Below are 16268 nucleotides of genomic sequence, written 5' to 3' on the forward strand. Positions count from 1 at the left end.
CCCATCAAATCTAAGCCCTTCGTTTTGCTCTGGGGCAGTGAGGCCAGAGAGGGAAGAGACTGCCTCACCATCTCCTCCCGAAAACAAAGAGCAAGTAACAGCGCGACAGTCTGGCGAGGCCAGCGGGTCTCCGGACTCCTCACACTCAGCTTTGCCTGCCAGAAAGCCCCCCGGGCTGGGCGCAGACAACTAGCGCGAGCGTCTGGGCCTCGGGAAGGGAGCGGAGGGGGCCGCGCTCACCGCTTCTAAAGCCCGACCCAGCCGAGGGCTTCTCCGGGGGTCGAGTGAAAACAGACCCCGCCGCCTCCCAGCCCAGCGCCCTTCCAGGGAAGGGAAATAGTTAACAAGACGTGAAAGTGACCGTGCACAGGATGACTACGGCTTGCGAGTGTTAATCTCCCGGAGGAACCGGGAATGGGAAGGAGGGGTGGGAAACCCGACGAAAAGGTACCCGCGGGAAGGCCCGCAGCTGCACCTCCAAGTTCACGCGCGCGCGTCCAAACCACTTGCCTGCAGCCGCAGGCCAGCGGTCCCTCTGACTCCGAACGTCAAAACCTGTTAAGTTTGTTTTTTGGTGTCTTTTTTTTAAAAAAGCCCTGTCATTAAAATTTGCATTCCCCCGTCCCAAGCTCGGACTACCCGCCAATTCGCAGCCTAGCCTCGGGAGCCCTGGGGGTCCTGGCACCTCTCCAGCCCCGCCTCGAATCCGAAAGGCCCTCGGGCGCCTCCGGGTTGAACCCGCGCTAGCGAGTTGGTAGCATCTCCTGAAGAGAGGAAAGGAGGAAGGGAGGGGCAGGGGCTGGTGGAAGGGGAATAGGGAGCGAGGAGGAGGGGAAGAAGGAGGGGAGAAGGAAGGAGCAAGTCAGGGGGAAAAAAAAATCAATCTTTTTTTTTCCGCTTCAAAACCTTAAGAGGGTTTGGGAGATCTGGTCAACTTTCCGAAACATCTGAATCTTTTTACAGCCCTCGGTTCTTTCCCTGGGCCAGCTGTGGGGAGAAGACGGGGGAGGAGGGGAGGGAGAGAGAGAAAGAGAGAGAGAGAAGCGGTGTTCAGGGGGAGGAGGGGAGCGAGCGGGCCGCGCGCGGAGTGCAGGGCCACCGCCTCCTCGCCTCTCCAAACTCCCAGCCTAGGCGCGCGGTGGCGTCCTCGCGCCCTCGCTCGCGCCCCCGCCCGTCGCCCGCGCGAGCCAGGCATGAATGTTGAGACTTGCGTCTCTTACTGCGAGTTGCCGGCCACTGCCATGGACGCCTACTACAGCCCGGTGTCGCAGAGCCGGGAGGGCTCCTCGCCTTTTAGGGCATTCCCCAGCGGCGACAAGTTCGGCACAACTTTCCTGTCGGCCGCCGCCAAAGGACAGGGATTCGGGGACGCCAAAAGCCGGGCCCGCTACGGCGCGGGGCAGCAGGACCTGGCGGCACCCCTGGAGAGTGGCGCCGGGGCGCGGGGCTCCTTTAACAAGTTCCAGCCGCAGCCGCCGACCCCGCAGCCCCCGCCGCCGCCGCCGCCGCAGCCGCAGCCGCCCGCGCAACAACCGCATCTTTACTTGCAGCGCGGCGCCTGCAAGACGCCCCCGGACGGCAGCCTCAAACTCCAGGAAGGCGGCAGCGGCCACAACGCGGCCTTGCAGGTTCCCTGCTACGGTGAGTGCACGTGCGGGTCACCGGGGGCTGGGGACCTCGGGATCCGCGGCTTCGGCAGCCCCCGAAACCTACTCGGCTCGCGGGAGGTAGGAGTTGGCGGGCAGGGGAGGCGCGGGACAAGCGGCGGGTGACTCCAGGATGGAAAATGAAGATCGACTGCGCCGAGGGGGCCGAGGGATCCGTTCTGCCTCCTTCCGGCCTAGGCGCGGAGCGTTTTGGCTCCTAAGTGAAATCTGGAGCTTGTTTCTCCTGGTCTCTTCGGCGTTTCCCAGACCGCCCCTCTGCTCTGCCCGCGGGGCCGGGTTGGAAGCGAATGCTTGGTACCAGCTCCGGGCGAGCGGCGGGACGGAGTCTCCGCGCAGCGCTGCGGGCGCCGGGCCCCGGGCTGCGGAGGCCTCGCTCCTCGCCGGCCTGGAGGCTCCTCGGGCGGCGCCGCAGGTGAGAGCGCCGCAGGTGCGGAGCACGGCTGGGAGCCCGGGGCGCAGCTGGTGGAGCGCGTGTGGGAAGCCAAGGCACAGCCGCGTGACCCAAGTGTGGGTCCGGAGACCCTGGGGTCGCAGAAGACCCCGGGATCCCGGGACCCAGGGCGCTGCTTGCGGCGCGGATTCGGGCAGGCCTGACTTTCCCGGCGCTTCTCCCTCGGCCATCCTTGGAGGCGGCCGGCCTGGGAACAATGGTTTAGAGCCAAACGGGAGGAGAGGTAGGAAGCCGCGGAGCCCCAGGTGGCCCAGGGCTGTGGGGAGAGAGAAAGGTGTAGATCCCGATTTGGGCCCACAGGTAACCCGAGGGAGGTGGCCTAAATGACCTCCAAGCCCTCTTGAACGCGGCTGCAGAACGCAGGCCTGGGTCCCCGAGCGCGCAGCACTCACTGCGCGGGGAGAGCCTCAAGGGCATTCCGAAGCCACAACGGTTTCGGAGTTAGGCCTGCTTTTCCTCCACAACGTTGGGCTTGGCGGTCCCCAAACTGGAAGGAAGGGCAACTGAGAAGGGAGGGAAAAGCCTTTTCAGGGCCAGGAGCCCTTGGTCCTCACTCTCCCCTGAGCCCTTGGCCTTCAGGCAGGGCCCTGGTGAGATGAGGGTGGTGACAGAGCAATGAATTCCACTGTGCCAATGCAGGCAGGATGGAGAGGCGCTGGGCCTGGGGACAGAGGAGGGACATGGCGGAGGCCTTGGTGGCTAAATAACCTTAGGAAAACATCCCACGGCAAATGCTTTCTCATATTCAAACTCACTCCCTCATGGGCTCAGAACTAGTTCATAGATGTACATACATGTACGCAGTCATACACTTGCCTACACTTGCATTTTACACACACACACAACCTCCTGTTTATGAGCAAACATGATCACACTCTAAAAACACACTCATGTGGCCCCATACAAGGCACACACTCCCAAACCCGAAGGACAGGACTGCGAGGAAATTCAGAAAGATCCAGTGGCCTTTTCCCACCTCCTCCACCTTTCCCCTCCACGCCAGTTGCAATGAGGTCAGATCACACGCACCACACAGGTGCTCCTTTCCGAGCTCAGGCCGATGGGGACTCGGCCCTTTCCACACACGCCGGCCTTCCAGGCCCTGGCTCAGGCCCCTCCTCACCCCTGCCATGCAGGACTGTTGGGTGAGAGCAGGTCACTGGCCTGTGGGACCCCTGGAGGTTCGTTGTGCACAGCGTGGAGACTCACATGTTTTCTCTCCCACCGCTCTGGTTTTCCTATTTTAAGGAAATTCACCAAGGAGGCCTCTGAGGAAGCTGAGACGTTAGGCAAGAGGAGAGGCCACGGAGCTCCCAGCCTCTTGGGTATAAGATGCAGTCAGATCCAGAGAGCAGGGGACAGGGCTGGCCCCCTCTGAACACCCTCTTTGTGCCCTGCTGGGCCCCCACAGCCAGCCTGCCCCTTCCTCTACTTAGGGAAGGGGCCAGCCACTTGACCTGGGACCCCCCCATAACCCACCGTGTGCCCTGAGAGCAAGTACCTTGTCTAAGCCCCGTATGCATCATGGGCAATAGTAGGAAGGCTTCACTGGGTCGTAAATGTCCCCTCATGGGGAGAGCAACAGCCTCCCTCCTCCACATTTTGGCCAGATCTTTGCGCTGTTTGGAACCTAAGAGCATGCAATTCTGAGGACAGGGCAAGCCCTTGCCGCTGCTCGGGCAAAGTCGAAAGCTGCAGGTTGGGACCAAAGGCAGCCCTCTACCCAGGGACAGGGCCCCACGCCCACGCAGCCTAAGATGGAGGCACTGCTCGGGCAAAGCCACCCACAGCCAACAGCAGGTCACTGTTGTACTTGGCCCTCAGCAGCTGCGTCCCCCTGGCCAGGAGATTTCTGGTCCTTGTAGGAAAGAGATTGGGCACATTAGGTCTAAGATGGGAAAAGCGAGTCTCCCAGAGGCAGGGCTCTACCTTCTTTACAGAGGTAGCCAGGAGGAGGGTCCCTGGACTGGGCTCTCTAAACTGCCAGCAAGCAGGGAAACCGAGGCACACGCTGACAATTGTTTTTCCCCACGCTGTGAGAGTGTATACTCCAGAGCGGAGAAATGGGGTTCAAGGGAAAATCCTCTGGGGTTTCCAGGAGCTTGGGGAAAGTCAGAGGCAGAGAGGGCCTTGGTGCCAGGCCTGGCCTCGGCTGGTCCTAGACCCTGAGACCTTCTCCGGCTCTGGGGGTCCCTGGCAGAAACAGAGGGGAACAGAGGGGAGTCTCTGCCGGCTCGGTCCGAGTTGCCCACAGAGGAGGTGAGAGAAGTCCTCCCTGGCTGCCAGCGTCCTTTCCCATCTGGGCCCTTCGTTTTCCCACCAGTACTAAAAGGATGATCATTCCTGGGACTCGGAAGTCTCCTCGGGGTGCAGAGACATCTGCGTTTGTATAAAAGAGCCCGCGGAGTCCTCCTGCAATCCCGACCCGGCCAGGCTCCTGGTCCACACTTTGGCCCCCCGCAGTCCCTGCCCGAGCGCAGGGCAGGCCCGCGGGCCCCGGGCAGGCGTCGGGTTGGAGACCTGACGTTTCTCAGCGACGCGAAGATCCCCTCTGTCGCCAGGACGGGGCTGGGCGCCTCGCCGTCGCCGTCGCCGCAGACCTCCAGCCCAGTCCTAGAGCCGCAGTCGGCGGGACGCCGGGACGCGGGGCGGCTGCGGGAACTGCCCTGCCGCCTCCTTCCCTTTCGCTTTCGATTCGGTGCACGCAGGTTTTTGTGGAGAGCAGACTGCTACCCTCCCCACGGACCCGCTCCCAAAGGCAGCGCTCTCGGCGCCGAGGGCTGGGGACGGGCCTGGATGGAGCCCCGGTGCCTCCGAAGGGCCCATCCCGACCTTTCGAATTGGATGCGGTGTCTAAATGCTGTTTCCCCTGCGCTGACACAGTGCACACAGCGCGTGGATTCCGCTGGGGCCCTATTGGAATGTAGTCGAAGAACCGGGGTGTATTTTCGCATTTGAGGGAAGACCTCAAAAAGACAGGGAGAAACGGAGACTGGGGCAGAAGCGGCGAGAACGCGCGGACGGTTGCGCGGTGATGGAGGGAAAGCTCGAGCCTGGGAGCTGACGCCTGGTCGGGAAGGGAGCGATCCCTGGTCAGTTTTGGAGAAACGGGGAAGGAAGATTCTTTTAATTTTTCACTTTGTTAATTTCCATAGCCGCCAGCCTGTTCTTAAATAGAAAAACAGAAGGCCTGGATTAAAGGTCGAGTATTATTTTTAAATCAATAGACTTGCACAAATTTTCCTTTATTGTAGTTTACATACGTTGAAGCACACAGCTCGTACATACGTGGAAATTGAGAGGAATTGTCCCGTATGTGCACCCTGGTAGAACTACCGTCTGGGTCGAGACAGAGACCGTTTACGTGTTGTAAACGCGCACGAATACTTTTGAGGAAGAAAAACTCTTTGTAAATTGTTTTAAGAAAATTTCAAAAGAGACTTCAGGGCGCCAGGGACCCTGTCTGGTTGCGGACGGTGGCGTTTCTTGAGTAGGGTGACCTGGTCCTCCCTGGCATCCCCGCGGTCCCTCTTGTGACGCGAGGTTAGAACCCGCTGCGCCGGGACCGTCGCCTGGGCCGCCGGGCTGTCCAGGGGTCACCGACGCCCCAGCCGTGCGCGCTGCGATGCCGGGTCGCGGCAGGAAAACAAGTTAAAATACCGAACATGAAATTTCGCCCAGGTCCCTGAGGACTTCCGTTTCGAAGAGCAGCTGAGCGCACGTTCCCGGGACGTACCTTCATCTGGGCCTCAGCCCCTTTCTTTCTGCCCGCAGCTGCGCGCGGCTTCGTTTCGGTGGCAAATCGAAATATGAAATGGAGACAAGTCGGCCTTCGCAGCTGCCGGGGGTGGGGGGAGGTTGGCGTTCCGGGGCGTTCGTCCCGGGTTCTGGCTTCTCTGCTGACCCCCTGCACCCAGGTGCCGGAGGCAGTAGGCCAGGGGAGGAGGGACAGTTGCCAGAGCCCGGGAGGCTCCGGGGATTTGGAGCGGGGAGTGGGGAGCCGCGCCCGGCGGTGCGCTCCAGCGCTAGGATTGGAGAGGTGGTGGGTAGGGGAGTGTGTGCTCCAGGGGGGAAAGAACCCCGGACCGGAGAGACCTCCCTGCACCCGGAGCCTGGGCGTCCTCAGCCCCGAACACCCCTGCTCAGGAAGCCGAAGGACCTGGCGCTGTTTGGGGTGGGGTGGTGAGAGCGGCTGTCCCGCGTGCAGAGGGACGTCGCCCGCTGCGCGCCACCTGACCACAGGCCTCCCAGCTGCGGGCGTCTCCAGCCGCAGCTACACGTCCTCACCGAGGTAACAAGGAAGGTCATCGGATTGGAAACCAAAACTGCGAGGACCTGGCTACGTGATGCCACCGTCCAGCGAATGCACAGTAGAGGTCAACCGTTCCGCGGTGCCACTAGCCAAGTGAAACAAGGCCATTCTTCCAAACAGGGCCCTTAGGGGGAAGGAGGAGACACCTCTCTCCACCCAGCAAACCCTCCCAGCTCTTTTTTCCTCGGAGAGCAGAGTTCCTGGTGGCCTCCCAGGACCGCCCCATCCAGAGGTGCAGCCCTGCACACCTCTCATCTACAGATGTATAGATGGGAGACACCCCCATCTGCATTAGAGATGCTCCTTCCTCACCCAGGGCAGGGGTGCTGCCCTGAAGCCGGTCCCATCAGGAAGGCTGACAAAGATTGAGTGGTGCGACAGAAGCCTCCAGCGTTTCCAGGAAAGTACTGTGTGGTCCCCAGTCACCCACGAGAGCCATTCTCTCCATCAGTCAGCGCATCCTGTCACCTTAACAAAGACTCCGTTCTCCACCCATCTCCCTCGCACCTGCCAGCACCTAAGGGGAGAGGGGGGAGTGGAAAGGAGCTGATGCTCAGCGGAGAGAAGACACACGCAAAGGGACCGTTTGGCAAGCGTGGCGTGGAGCTGCTGGCAGGCTCGGAGGCGGACGCCAGAGGCAGCTGGCAGGGTCACCGCTGCGCTCCGTGGCCCCCAGAGTGCCCTTTTGGACAGAGCTGGCAACTAGGAGATGCCGGCAGGGGTGAGAGGGGCCTCTGCCTGCCAAGTACCTGTCCCTCCTGGTGACCTCCCCACGTGTACTTGGGACCCCAGGGTCATCACTGCCCTGCGTGGCTGCCCCTGGCGCGCGTTCAATAGCGAGAGGGAGCCCATGCGATCTTCCTCAGATTCTTAAAGCAGATTCTTTTAGGGTGAAATCTCATTGTGAACTGGGGGCCACAGAGCGTGGGTGTTGGCCCCACGTACAAATTACAGGGACAGGACCAGGCGACCCTGCTTGGAACGGAGCAGCTGGTTCTCCGTGCGCTCCGAAGGCCGAAACCGGGAAGGTGGGGAGGCTGTGGGCAGTTTGGGCCCGACGCTAACGTCTGGCTTGGCGCACAGCCCGGTGTAATTCGCGACAGGGCTCCACCGTGTGTTCTCTGCTCCCTGCATGGCCTTGGAGAGGTCCTCTCTGTTTCTGGGTCTGCATTTTAGCTCTGTGCAGTGTGGCAGTTTGGACAGTTTCCAGTTGAAACCTTCTCAGGGTTTCTGCGTTTGTGCCAGTCTGGGCCCACCTCTGCCGCCTTTCCCTCCCCTCCCATACACTTTTGTCTGGGAGAAATCAGGGTAGCGTGGGTGGAAAAGGCTTCCCTAAAAGCCCAAGCAGGTCCTGAGTGGGCAGCAGTCCCAGGGCACAAAGAGGGCTGGGTCTGGAGGGTACATTGAACGCAGCGTCTAGGCTCATGTCTGGTGTGTAAATGTGGAGAGAAATGAGCCACCCACGTCCCTGGTCCCACATGTGACCAGGCTCACGCTGAGGCCCCCAGATCCCTGGCTCCTCTGGGCTGCTCACGCCCTCGTCTCCACTCAAGTCTCCATCTCTGCGTTGTTGGAGCACCTAGTATGGGCCAGGCCTTCTAGAACAAACCCAGCACCTCCCTCACGCGCTGGAGCTTGCATCCATCCTTCCAAGCGTATTACATAGCTGGGCTTAATGAATGAATGTTCACCGGCTGGAAGGACAGATGAAGAGCTGGTGTCTCGAGCAGTGTTGCTCCCAGCATGGTTAAGTGCATCCGGCAGCCTATCCCAGCACCCTGGGCTGTGTGAGTGTGGACCTGGGGACTTGTGTGAGTGCGTGCACAGCGTGGATGTGGGCAGCTGTGTGCCCCACACAGCTCACTGGGTCCACACTCACTGGGTCATACTCACTGGGTCCACATGCTGCAGTCTGAGTGTGTTCCGGGCTGTGGCTGAGAGTACTAATTTGTGTGCACGCTTGTGTGAAAGATGTACAAGTCTCCCAGTACTTGTGCCTGTGTACCTTAGTGTGTGAGTCACATACGTGCAAGGGTGAGCACCTGCACACAGCCCACAGGCCCCTCCAGGCCTGCGTGTGGCATGGCCTCTGCCTCCAGAGTTGTGTGCCCAGGGAGACAGTGACTAAGAGCCCTTGCATCACAGCCTGTGGCCTTCCTGCTGCTGGTCTCCACTCCCAGGGGAGGCTGACTCATTGACTGGCAGGCAGAATCTCCCTGTGGCCAGTCCCCGGTCCCCAGCGTCACCCTGGGGCCCTCAGGCATGGACCATTCGGCCCACCCACAAAACAGGGGGGCCTTCCCCTAACCCGCCCACTCTGGAATGTACGCTCGGTCCTGCATGGCTCACTGTGGAAGAGAGGCCATCCTCAGCAACATCTTTATGCATGCTGCAGACCCTGTTTATCATCTGGACAATGGCGCCCCATAGCTGGGTTAGTGGGAGGACGGACCCCACTGAGTTCTCCTCCTTCCACTGCTGGGGCTGGGAGGCAGAAGCGGTTGGGAAAGATCTGCTGAGGCTCGCCTACTCAGGCTTCCATCCAAGTCACACACTCTGTGCATCCAATAGGACAGATGCTTGTAGTCCACCTCTGTCTCCTTAGAAGTAAAGCAGACTCCACCATGAGTTCCTGGGGCTTAGAGGGCCAACAGGAGAGCACCCGGGGAGTTCCCGGTGGGATTGCAGGGACCTGGCTTGCACGTAGCCCTGCCGGTCTGGGACTCCTGCTCTCTGCCAAGCTGCCTTTTCTTCCCTACGTTCATGAAAACCACACGCCAAGGTTAGCTGAGGCCAGATGACCAACTTACTCCATTGCACGTGACTGTCCGCCAGGCCCGAGGGCCTCTGGTTGCATCCAGGAACCCAGTACCCACCCCCTGCCCTGCAACATGCACGACGGGTCATGGCATGACGGTGGGGTCCCGCCCAGTGCTGGAAGAGATGGCAGTCATCTGCTGGCCCAAATGTCCTGTGTCACAGACGAGGGGACTGAGATGCCTGATTCCACTTACTCATCACCCACCAAACTTTGCCTGTCGCTGTGCCAAGCCTTGTGGGGGATTCTGAGAAGCTCTGGACACAGCCCCTGCCTTCAGGTCCGGAGGCAGTGACAGAGGGCTGACCTTGAAATTCCAGTTCAGTGGGACCAGGGCCTGGATGGGGGAAGCCCTGACTCAGGCCCTGCAGGGAAGGCCGGGTTGGCTTGCCCTGGGGTGTGCAAGTGGCAGGAAGGACACCCCCAGGGCTTTGTGGCTCACTGGAAGCCGCTTAAGGGGAGGGCTCAGGGAAGTTGGGAGTTGCCCAGACCGATGACTCTTCTCTGGTGACTGGAAATCTCGTGGAAATCTCTTCTTAGCTTTCTCCATTCCTCCCACCATGCTTTCTCTGCAGGTCAGGAGATCTGGGTTCGAGTCTTGACTTTTCCAAGGCAACAGCCATGTGTCTTTGGCACAACGGTCCCCTCACCTCTCTAGTGCCACTCAGTTTCTTCATTTGTGTGACAGAGCCATTTGGGTCTGTCCTGCCGGCGAGGGCAGTGCGAGGAGGGTGTGATCACGGGGGTGGGGGGTGTGGGCAGTGTGCCCGCAGGTGCGTCCTGCACTGCCAAGCGCTCTTCCCCGCCCCTCTCGCTGTACCCTGCGAGGGTGCTGGGATATTGCACTTGGTGGTGGCGGGGGTCGGATCAGGTGTCAGAGTGGGGATGGAGACTTTGGGGTCCTCCAGGGTATGTGAGCCCCCTCGATATCCAGGGCTCTACCTGGACACGTGGGTTCACTCACTTCCGGTTCCCGTCCCAGCACTGAGCTGGGACAACTCCAACTCCGCGGCCTCTGCTTTCGGGGAAGGAGCTCACCCTCACACAGGGTGGGACACAGGGAAGACAAAGTACGTGCGGCTCGGCTGCATGGGTCCTCTTTGGGGCCTCAGTCTCTCTGTCTGTGAAACCCCAGCATGGGATGGTTTCAGAGGCCTGGGGGTCCTGGGCTATTCCAGTCATGGGATCGAGGCACCCAGAGAGGTGGATGGGTCCTTGGGAGGCCCCCACCCTTCTGCCTGATTCGTTTTATCGAGGGAGGGAGAAGCTTGGTCCAACTTGCCAAAGGGTAAGGATCTGGCGGGCCTCGCCCGGCTCCTTGCCTCGGTTTTCCCATCTGCAGGACAGAGATGATGACTGGGTGCGAGGCAAAGGAGGATTGGAGCTGGCAGGGCCAGACCTCTGCTGCTGCTGAACCCTGAGATCGCCCCGATGTCCCGGGCACTCCTGCCTGGGCACCAGGCCGTGTACCAAGGATTTCTTGTGTATCGTTTCGTGTAATCCCCATGACAACCCTATGAGATGGATACTGATATCCACCCTATTGCATGGATGAAAATAAACTCATAGAGGATATGTAACTTGTCCAAAGGTGGGCAGCTAGGAAGGAAAAAGGCAAATTTTTGATGGCCAAAGGCTCCACAAACCTCAAAGGCATGCTTTTTCAGGATGATGCTAACTAGACTTGAGGTCACCCCAGTCCTATCCTAGATGATGGGGAGATGAAGGATGGGGTCTTACAAACAGGCCCCACAGAGCTCTTCTCAGCTTCACAGCTGGGGTGCGGTGGGGGTGAAGGTGTGCTAAGGGCTGCTTTGGCGGGTTGAAGTTCTGATCCTGAATCTGTGACCTCAGGCACAGCTTCTCCACCTGTGCCAGGTGAGAACAGGTTGCCAGACCCGGCATGGGGCCTCCTAACTGGAGTGAGGGGTTACTGCGTGAATTTCCAGAGGCCCCAGGAACATGCCAGCACCTCTGGTCAAGGTAGGCTGGCGCCGAGGAACACCTGTGGGACCCGACAGGGGGGAGACCATATCTTCCCCCTAGGGAAGATGAGGACTGCGTGAGGGTTTGTCTGTTTGCTTTCAAACTGGGTCTCCAGGGCTGGGAGAAGGGCTTTGTGTATGTAGTAGGTGCTCAATAGATTTTTGTTAAGGAGTAAATGAATGAATGGACGGTATGGGAAGTGAACATGCTAGGAACTCTGTATCTTTCCATCCTCTCTTCCTTCATCCTTCTCCTGAATGGAGGCCTGGGCTGAGGACCTGATTCATTCTCTTGCACCCTGGTGGGAAATGATTTCCTCCCTGTGGGGGTGGGGGGATCCCTGTGTGTGTGTGTGGGGGTGGGACAGGCAGGCCTTGGGCAGCCCTGTTTTGCATAAACCTTGGTCCTCTCAGACTCTGGCAGTTGGAAGAGTGTCCCTTTTCCCCACTGCTCCCTGCTCAAGTCTCACTCCTGAGGTCACAGGCCTGGGGTCTGGCGGCCACACCCGGGGCTGGCTGCAGTCAAGTGGCGATCTCTCCCCCCATCCCGGACTCCCTCCTCAGGCCTCCCCCATTCCCTGCAGGGAGTTCCAGGTCCTTCCTGCCTGCAGTCCCATTCCGGGCCCCTTGCTCCTCCCTGCTGCCCGCCCAGTGGGGCTGCCTCTCCGGGCACCCCATCTACTCAGCCACCACCTGGGGTTCCGAGATCCACCTGCAAGGGATGCCGCCCTGTGGTCTGGCCAGGACGCCCTCACCAGCCTCCCCGGGTCTCCCAGCGGTGCCTCCCGCTCTGCACTCTCAGCCCCTGGGTACTTGAGTCTCACCAAAGGCCTGTTTGGGAGGAACTGTACCCCCATTTTCAGATCCACACCAAGGCTCCGAGAGGTGGAGCGGCTCTTAACAAACACACTCACGTGGGGTGCACACCGGCATCGTGCCGCCCAGCCACCTGGGTGTGCGTCCCTGCCCCGCACTCAGGAACTGTGTGACTTTGGCCACATTTCGTGCCCTCTCAGAGCTTCAGTGCCCTCACTTGTAGGAACAAAGTGAAATTATTCGCGTGAAGCATTTGGAGCTGAGCCTGGGGTGTAGTCAGCGCTCAGGGGGTGATGGCCACTATTACAGAGAACCAGGCACTTGGGGGATGCATGGACAGAGAGGCAGAAGAGACCCTTCTGGAAGGGCTCCCTCCTCCCTCTTTAGGTAGACAATTAGGCACAGATCAAGTGGAGAGAAACGCCACGGCAAGAGCTTCTCCTCCTACCCAACCCGAGAGACCCCTCCGCGTTGCACCCCTGTGTCAAGCAGGGGCCGAGCGAGCGTTTGGCAGTGAATGAGCTGCTCGTGCCCGCAGAGAGCCAACAGCCTTGTTAGAATGTGCTGCACGTGCTGGCAGTCCCCAGGGAAGTGCAAATGGACTGGGGCTTCCTGAGCATGGATATTTGAAGTGGACCTCTGAGCTTGAATAGGAGCTCGTCAGCTGAGGGAGCTGGGCACGGCCCTGTGGACTCAGGCTGCAGCACAAACGGAAGCTTCGAGCCCGGGAAGAACGTGCAGCGAACGTGTGGCTGCAGGAACATGGTGGACGCTGGGAGGTGGGCTGAGGAACGGGAGGGCAGGAGCACAGCCGGGAGGGCCGTTCGTTTTCTGCCAAGGGGTTCAGACTTTGGGGAAGCTGCTGCAGAACTCTGAGCAGTGGGAGAGAGGCAAGCCCCCAAGTTGAGTGTTCTTTGCTCTGCTCAGTGTGGCCTTTATGTTTTTTTAAAGTGAAAAATCTTTATTTTAAGTAGGAATGAACTATTTATTGTGGTAAAATATATACAACATAAAATTTACCATTTCCACATTTATGCATGTATAATTTAGTGTCATTAATACATCCACAATGTTGTGTAACCATCACTGCTATTGCCAGAACTTGTTCATCATGCCAGACAGAACTCCTGTCCCCAATAAGCAGTAGCTCCCACCCCCTGCTCCCCACGGCCCATGGGAGCCTCTGTTCTACCCTCTGTCCCCATGAATTTTCCTTCTCTAGGTGCCTCATATAGGAGGAATCACACAGTATTTGTCCTTTGGGATCCAGCCATTTGTATATATCTTTGAAGAAATGTCTATGCAAGCCCTTTGCTCATTTTTGATTTTGGTTATTGTTTATTTTTTTGTTGTTGAGTTGTAGGAATTTTGTTATATCTTCTGGATATTAATCCCATATCAAACATATATTAATAATTTGCACATATTTTCTCTCATCCTGTGGGTTGTCTTTTGCTGTCTGGATAGTGTCCTTTGATGCACAAAAGTTTTCAATTTTGATGAAGTCCAATTTATCCATTTCTTCTTTTATTGCCTGTGCTTTTGGTGTCATATCCAAGAACTGATAACGCCAATGCCCTGAAGATTTCCCCCTATGTTTTCTTCTAAGAGGTTTAGAGTTTTAGCTCTTGGGTTTAGGTCTTTGATCCATTTTGAGTCAGTTTTTGGACATGGCATAAGAGAAGGCTCTAACTTTATTCTTCCACACTCAGATATCCACTTTTCCCTGCACCATGTGTGGGAAAGACTGCCCTTTTCCCTGAATGGTCCTGGCACCTCTGTTGGAAATCAACTGACCATACATTTGAGAGTTTGCTTCTGGGCTGTCCATGCTGTTGCATTTGTCTGTCCCTGCAGCTGACCGTCCTATGAGGACATGGCCTTTGGGGAGGATTCTCATGTGCTCTTAGGGTCCACACACCCGTCCCTCAAGACGCCTAAATCTGGGACCACTCCCTTCTTCAGGATGATTCCAGAATCCTCTCCCGGTGGAGCTAGGAGGAGCTCCAGGAGGGAAACCCGCTGTCCATTTCTGTTTGGTTCCCACAAGAGGCACTTGCAGCTCCCTGTTTCCACCCTGGGCCAGCCAGTGAGCAGCACAGCCAGGGGCTAGGGCTCTGGGGTGGGGGAAGGGGCAGCTGCAGAGAAGCAGCTGTCCCCCATTTCCCGCCTTGGGGCCCCCCAGCCCATGTTCCTAAACAGAGGCGTGGTTGAGCCTGGCCTCCCAGCCGGGTGCCCCAAGGCAAGTAACAGGCACAGTTTCCAGAGTTCCTGGAAAGTCACAGAGGCTGTGCTCACCCCACAGCTGGGCTGCGCAGGCTGCCTGAGGCTTCAGATGCCTGTTGTCTGGGGAAGCCTGGTAGCTCAGGACCTGCAGGCAGATTGCAGCCTGGACAGCTGAGTGACCTTGGGCAAACTACTTGACTCCTTTGCCTCAGTTCCCTTATCTGTAAAGTGGGGATAAGAATAATATCTACCTTTTAGGAATATGGTGAGGCTTTGATAGGGTAAAGTAGGTAAAGAGTTTAGAACTTCCCTGGAGCAGAGTAAATGCTCAGGAAACATAAGTTATTATGGTTAAGATTTTGCTAGAACCCTGCGTTGGACTAGCCAGAAACCTTGAGAGGCAGTTACAGTTGACTTGGATGCATAAAATTGGAAAATCGGCCAGGGGAGGTGGGCTCATGCCTGTAATCCTAGCAGTCTGGGAGGCCGAGGCAGGAGGATCGATTGGGCTGAGGAGTTCAAGACCAGCCTGAGCAAGAGCAAGACCCCGTCTCTACTAAAATGGTGTGGTGGCATGTACCTATAATCCCAGCTACCCAAGAGGCTGAGGTGGGAGGATCGTTCGAGCCCTGGAGTTTGAGGTTGTAGTGAGCTATGATGACACTACTGCACAGTAGCCCAGGTGACAGAGTGAGAGTCTGTCTCAAAAAATAAATAGATAAAATAAAATAAAATTGGAAAATGAACAAATGATTACTGAGTCTGCTATTACCCTGTGGTTGACAATGTCTTTTATAATATGGATTAGTGATGGAAGGGATGGGGGCTGGCTATCTACATGGCAGGAGGGAAGAAGGGCACCCACACCCCTCCCCGCCTCCCCCCATGTCGCCCCAGGCTGCTGCACCTTACACCAGGCGTCATGAGCTGGGGCATAACTTGCCCCCTTCCCCTGCTGAATGTCTGTTCTCTGCATTTACCTGACCCAAAGCTTCAGGCCAGGAGGTCCCCAAGGGTGGGGCTTGTGCTATGTGCATGTCTGATGGGCACGGGGCTGGGCACAGAGAATCGGGCTCAGCAGTGCCAGGGAGGCTCTGTGCCCGCTCCGGGCCCCAGGTGGCTTGTCTGCAATTGAGGAAGCACCCGGCGAGCGTCACCCTGGGCCAGCCCTGGACTGGGATCTTTCACTCAAACCTGTTGGGAGATATTAGTGTCCTCAATTCACAGGTAGGGAGGTGAGGCTCAGAGAGGGGCAGGGACTTGCCTGAGTGTCCTGCTGAGAATCGAACCTAGATCTCCTGAAGCCAAAGGGCCTTTTTCCTCTTCACTGCTCTGCCCCGGGGCTAATGCCGGGCCTGTGCGCCCACCGGACAGCGCCCGTGTGTGCGAGCGCTCTGTACATCCCAGAGGGGCGCACGTGGGAGGGGATCTCAGGACACAGCACGCCGGACACGGGCCGCACGTCTTCCCCTCCCCCACGGGAACGTTGAACACGTGCCCGACCACCCACTCTCTCCCCGCTCCAGAGCCATCCTCAGAGCCGGCCCAGGACCCCCGCTGCGGGGGCAGCCCCATGGGTGAGGAAGGGGGCCCTGACTTACCTTTCCCTAAGCCGTGCAGCAGGGGGACCGTGAGGGTCCCGCTTCCTTCACGAGCACACATGCCTGGCCCTTGTTTGCCTAATGAGGCTGCAGGATTCGGCTGAGAGAGGAGATTCCACAGAACCCAGCCTTGTGCCACGCAAAGTACATTCTTTGGCTTCAGGAGATTCCCCACCCCCAGAAGGACTAGCAGGTTGAAAAGAGATGTATTTCTTTCTCATCACTGTGCACTAAAGTTTTCTGGGTAGATGGTACACGTCGTGTGTTTTGAAGCAGAGATGTATTTGAATTTTGTTTCAGTCCAGATGAGCAGAAGTCCAGGAAAGAACCATTTTCAACCAACACATTGAGAATACTAAAGTACTAAATGTTGTTTACATATATAGACTGAC

At 58.2% G+C, this 16268-nt stretch overlaps 1 protein-coding gene across 1 annotated transcript in view; it reads left to right on the forward strand.

Annotated features, from left to right (window-relative positions):
* The first annotated feature begins 1060 nt into the window (after window positions 1–1060).
* Window positions 1061–16268, forward strand: part of ALX4 (ALX homeobox 4) — a 43103-nt gene continuing 27895 nt past the window's right edge. Inside the window, exon 1 of the mRNA XM_012790407.3 lies at window positions 1061–1641. Coding sequence (XP_012645861.1) covers window positions 1194–1641 — 448 coding nt within the window. The 5' untranslated portion in view covers window positions 1061–1193. The remainder of the gene's footprint in view (window positions 1642–16268) is intronic.

This window comes from Microcebus murinus, chromosome 4 (genome assembly GCF_040939455.1).
Source record: "Microcebus murinus isolate Inina chromosome 4, M.murinus_Inina_mat1.0, whole genome shotgun sequence".
Lineage (NCBI taxonomy): Eukaryota > Metazoa > Chordata > Mammalia > Primates > Cheirogaleidae > Microcebus > Microcebus murinus.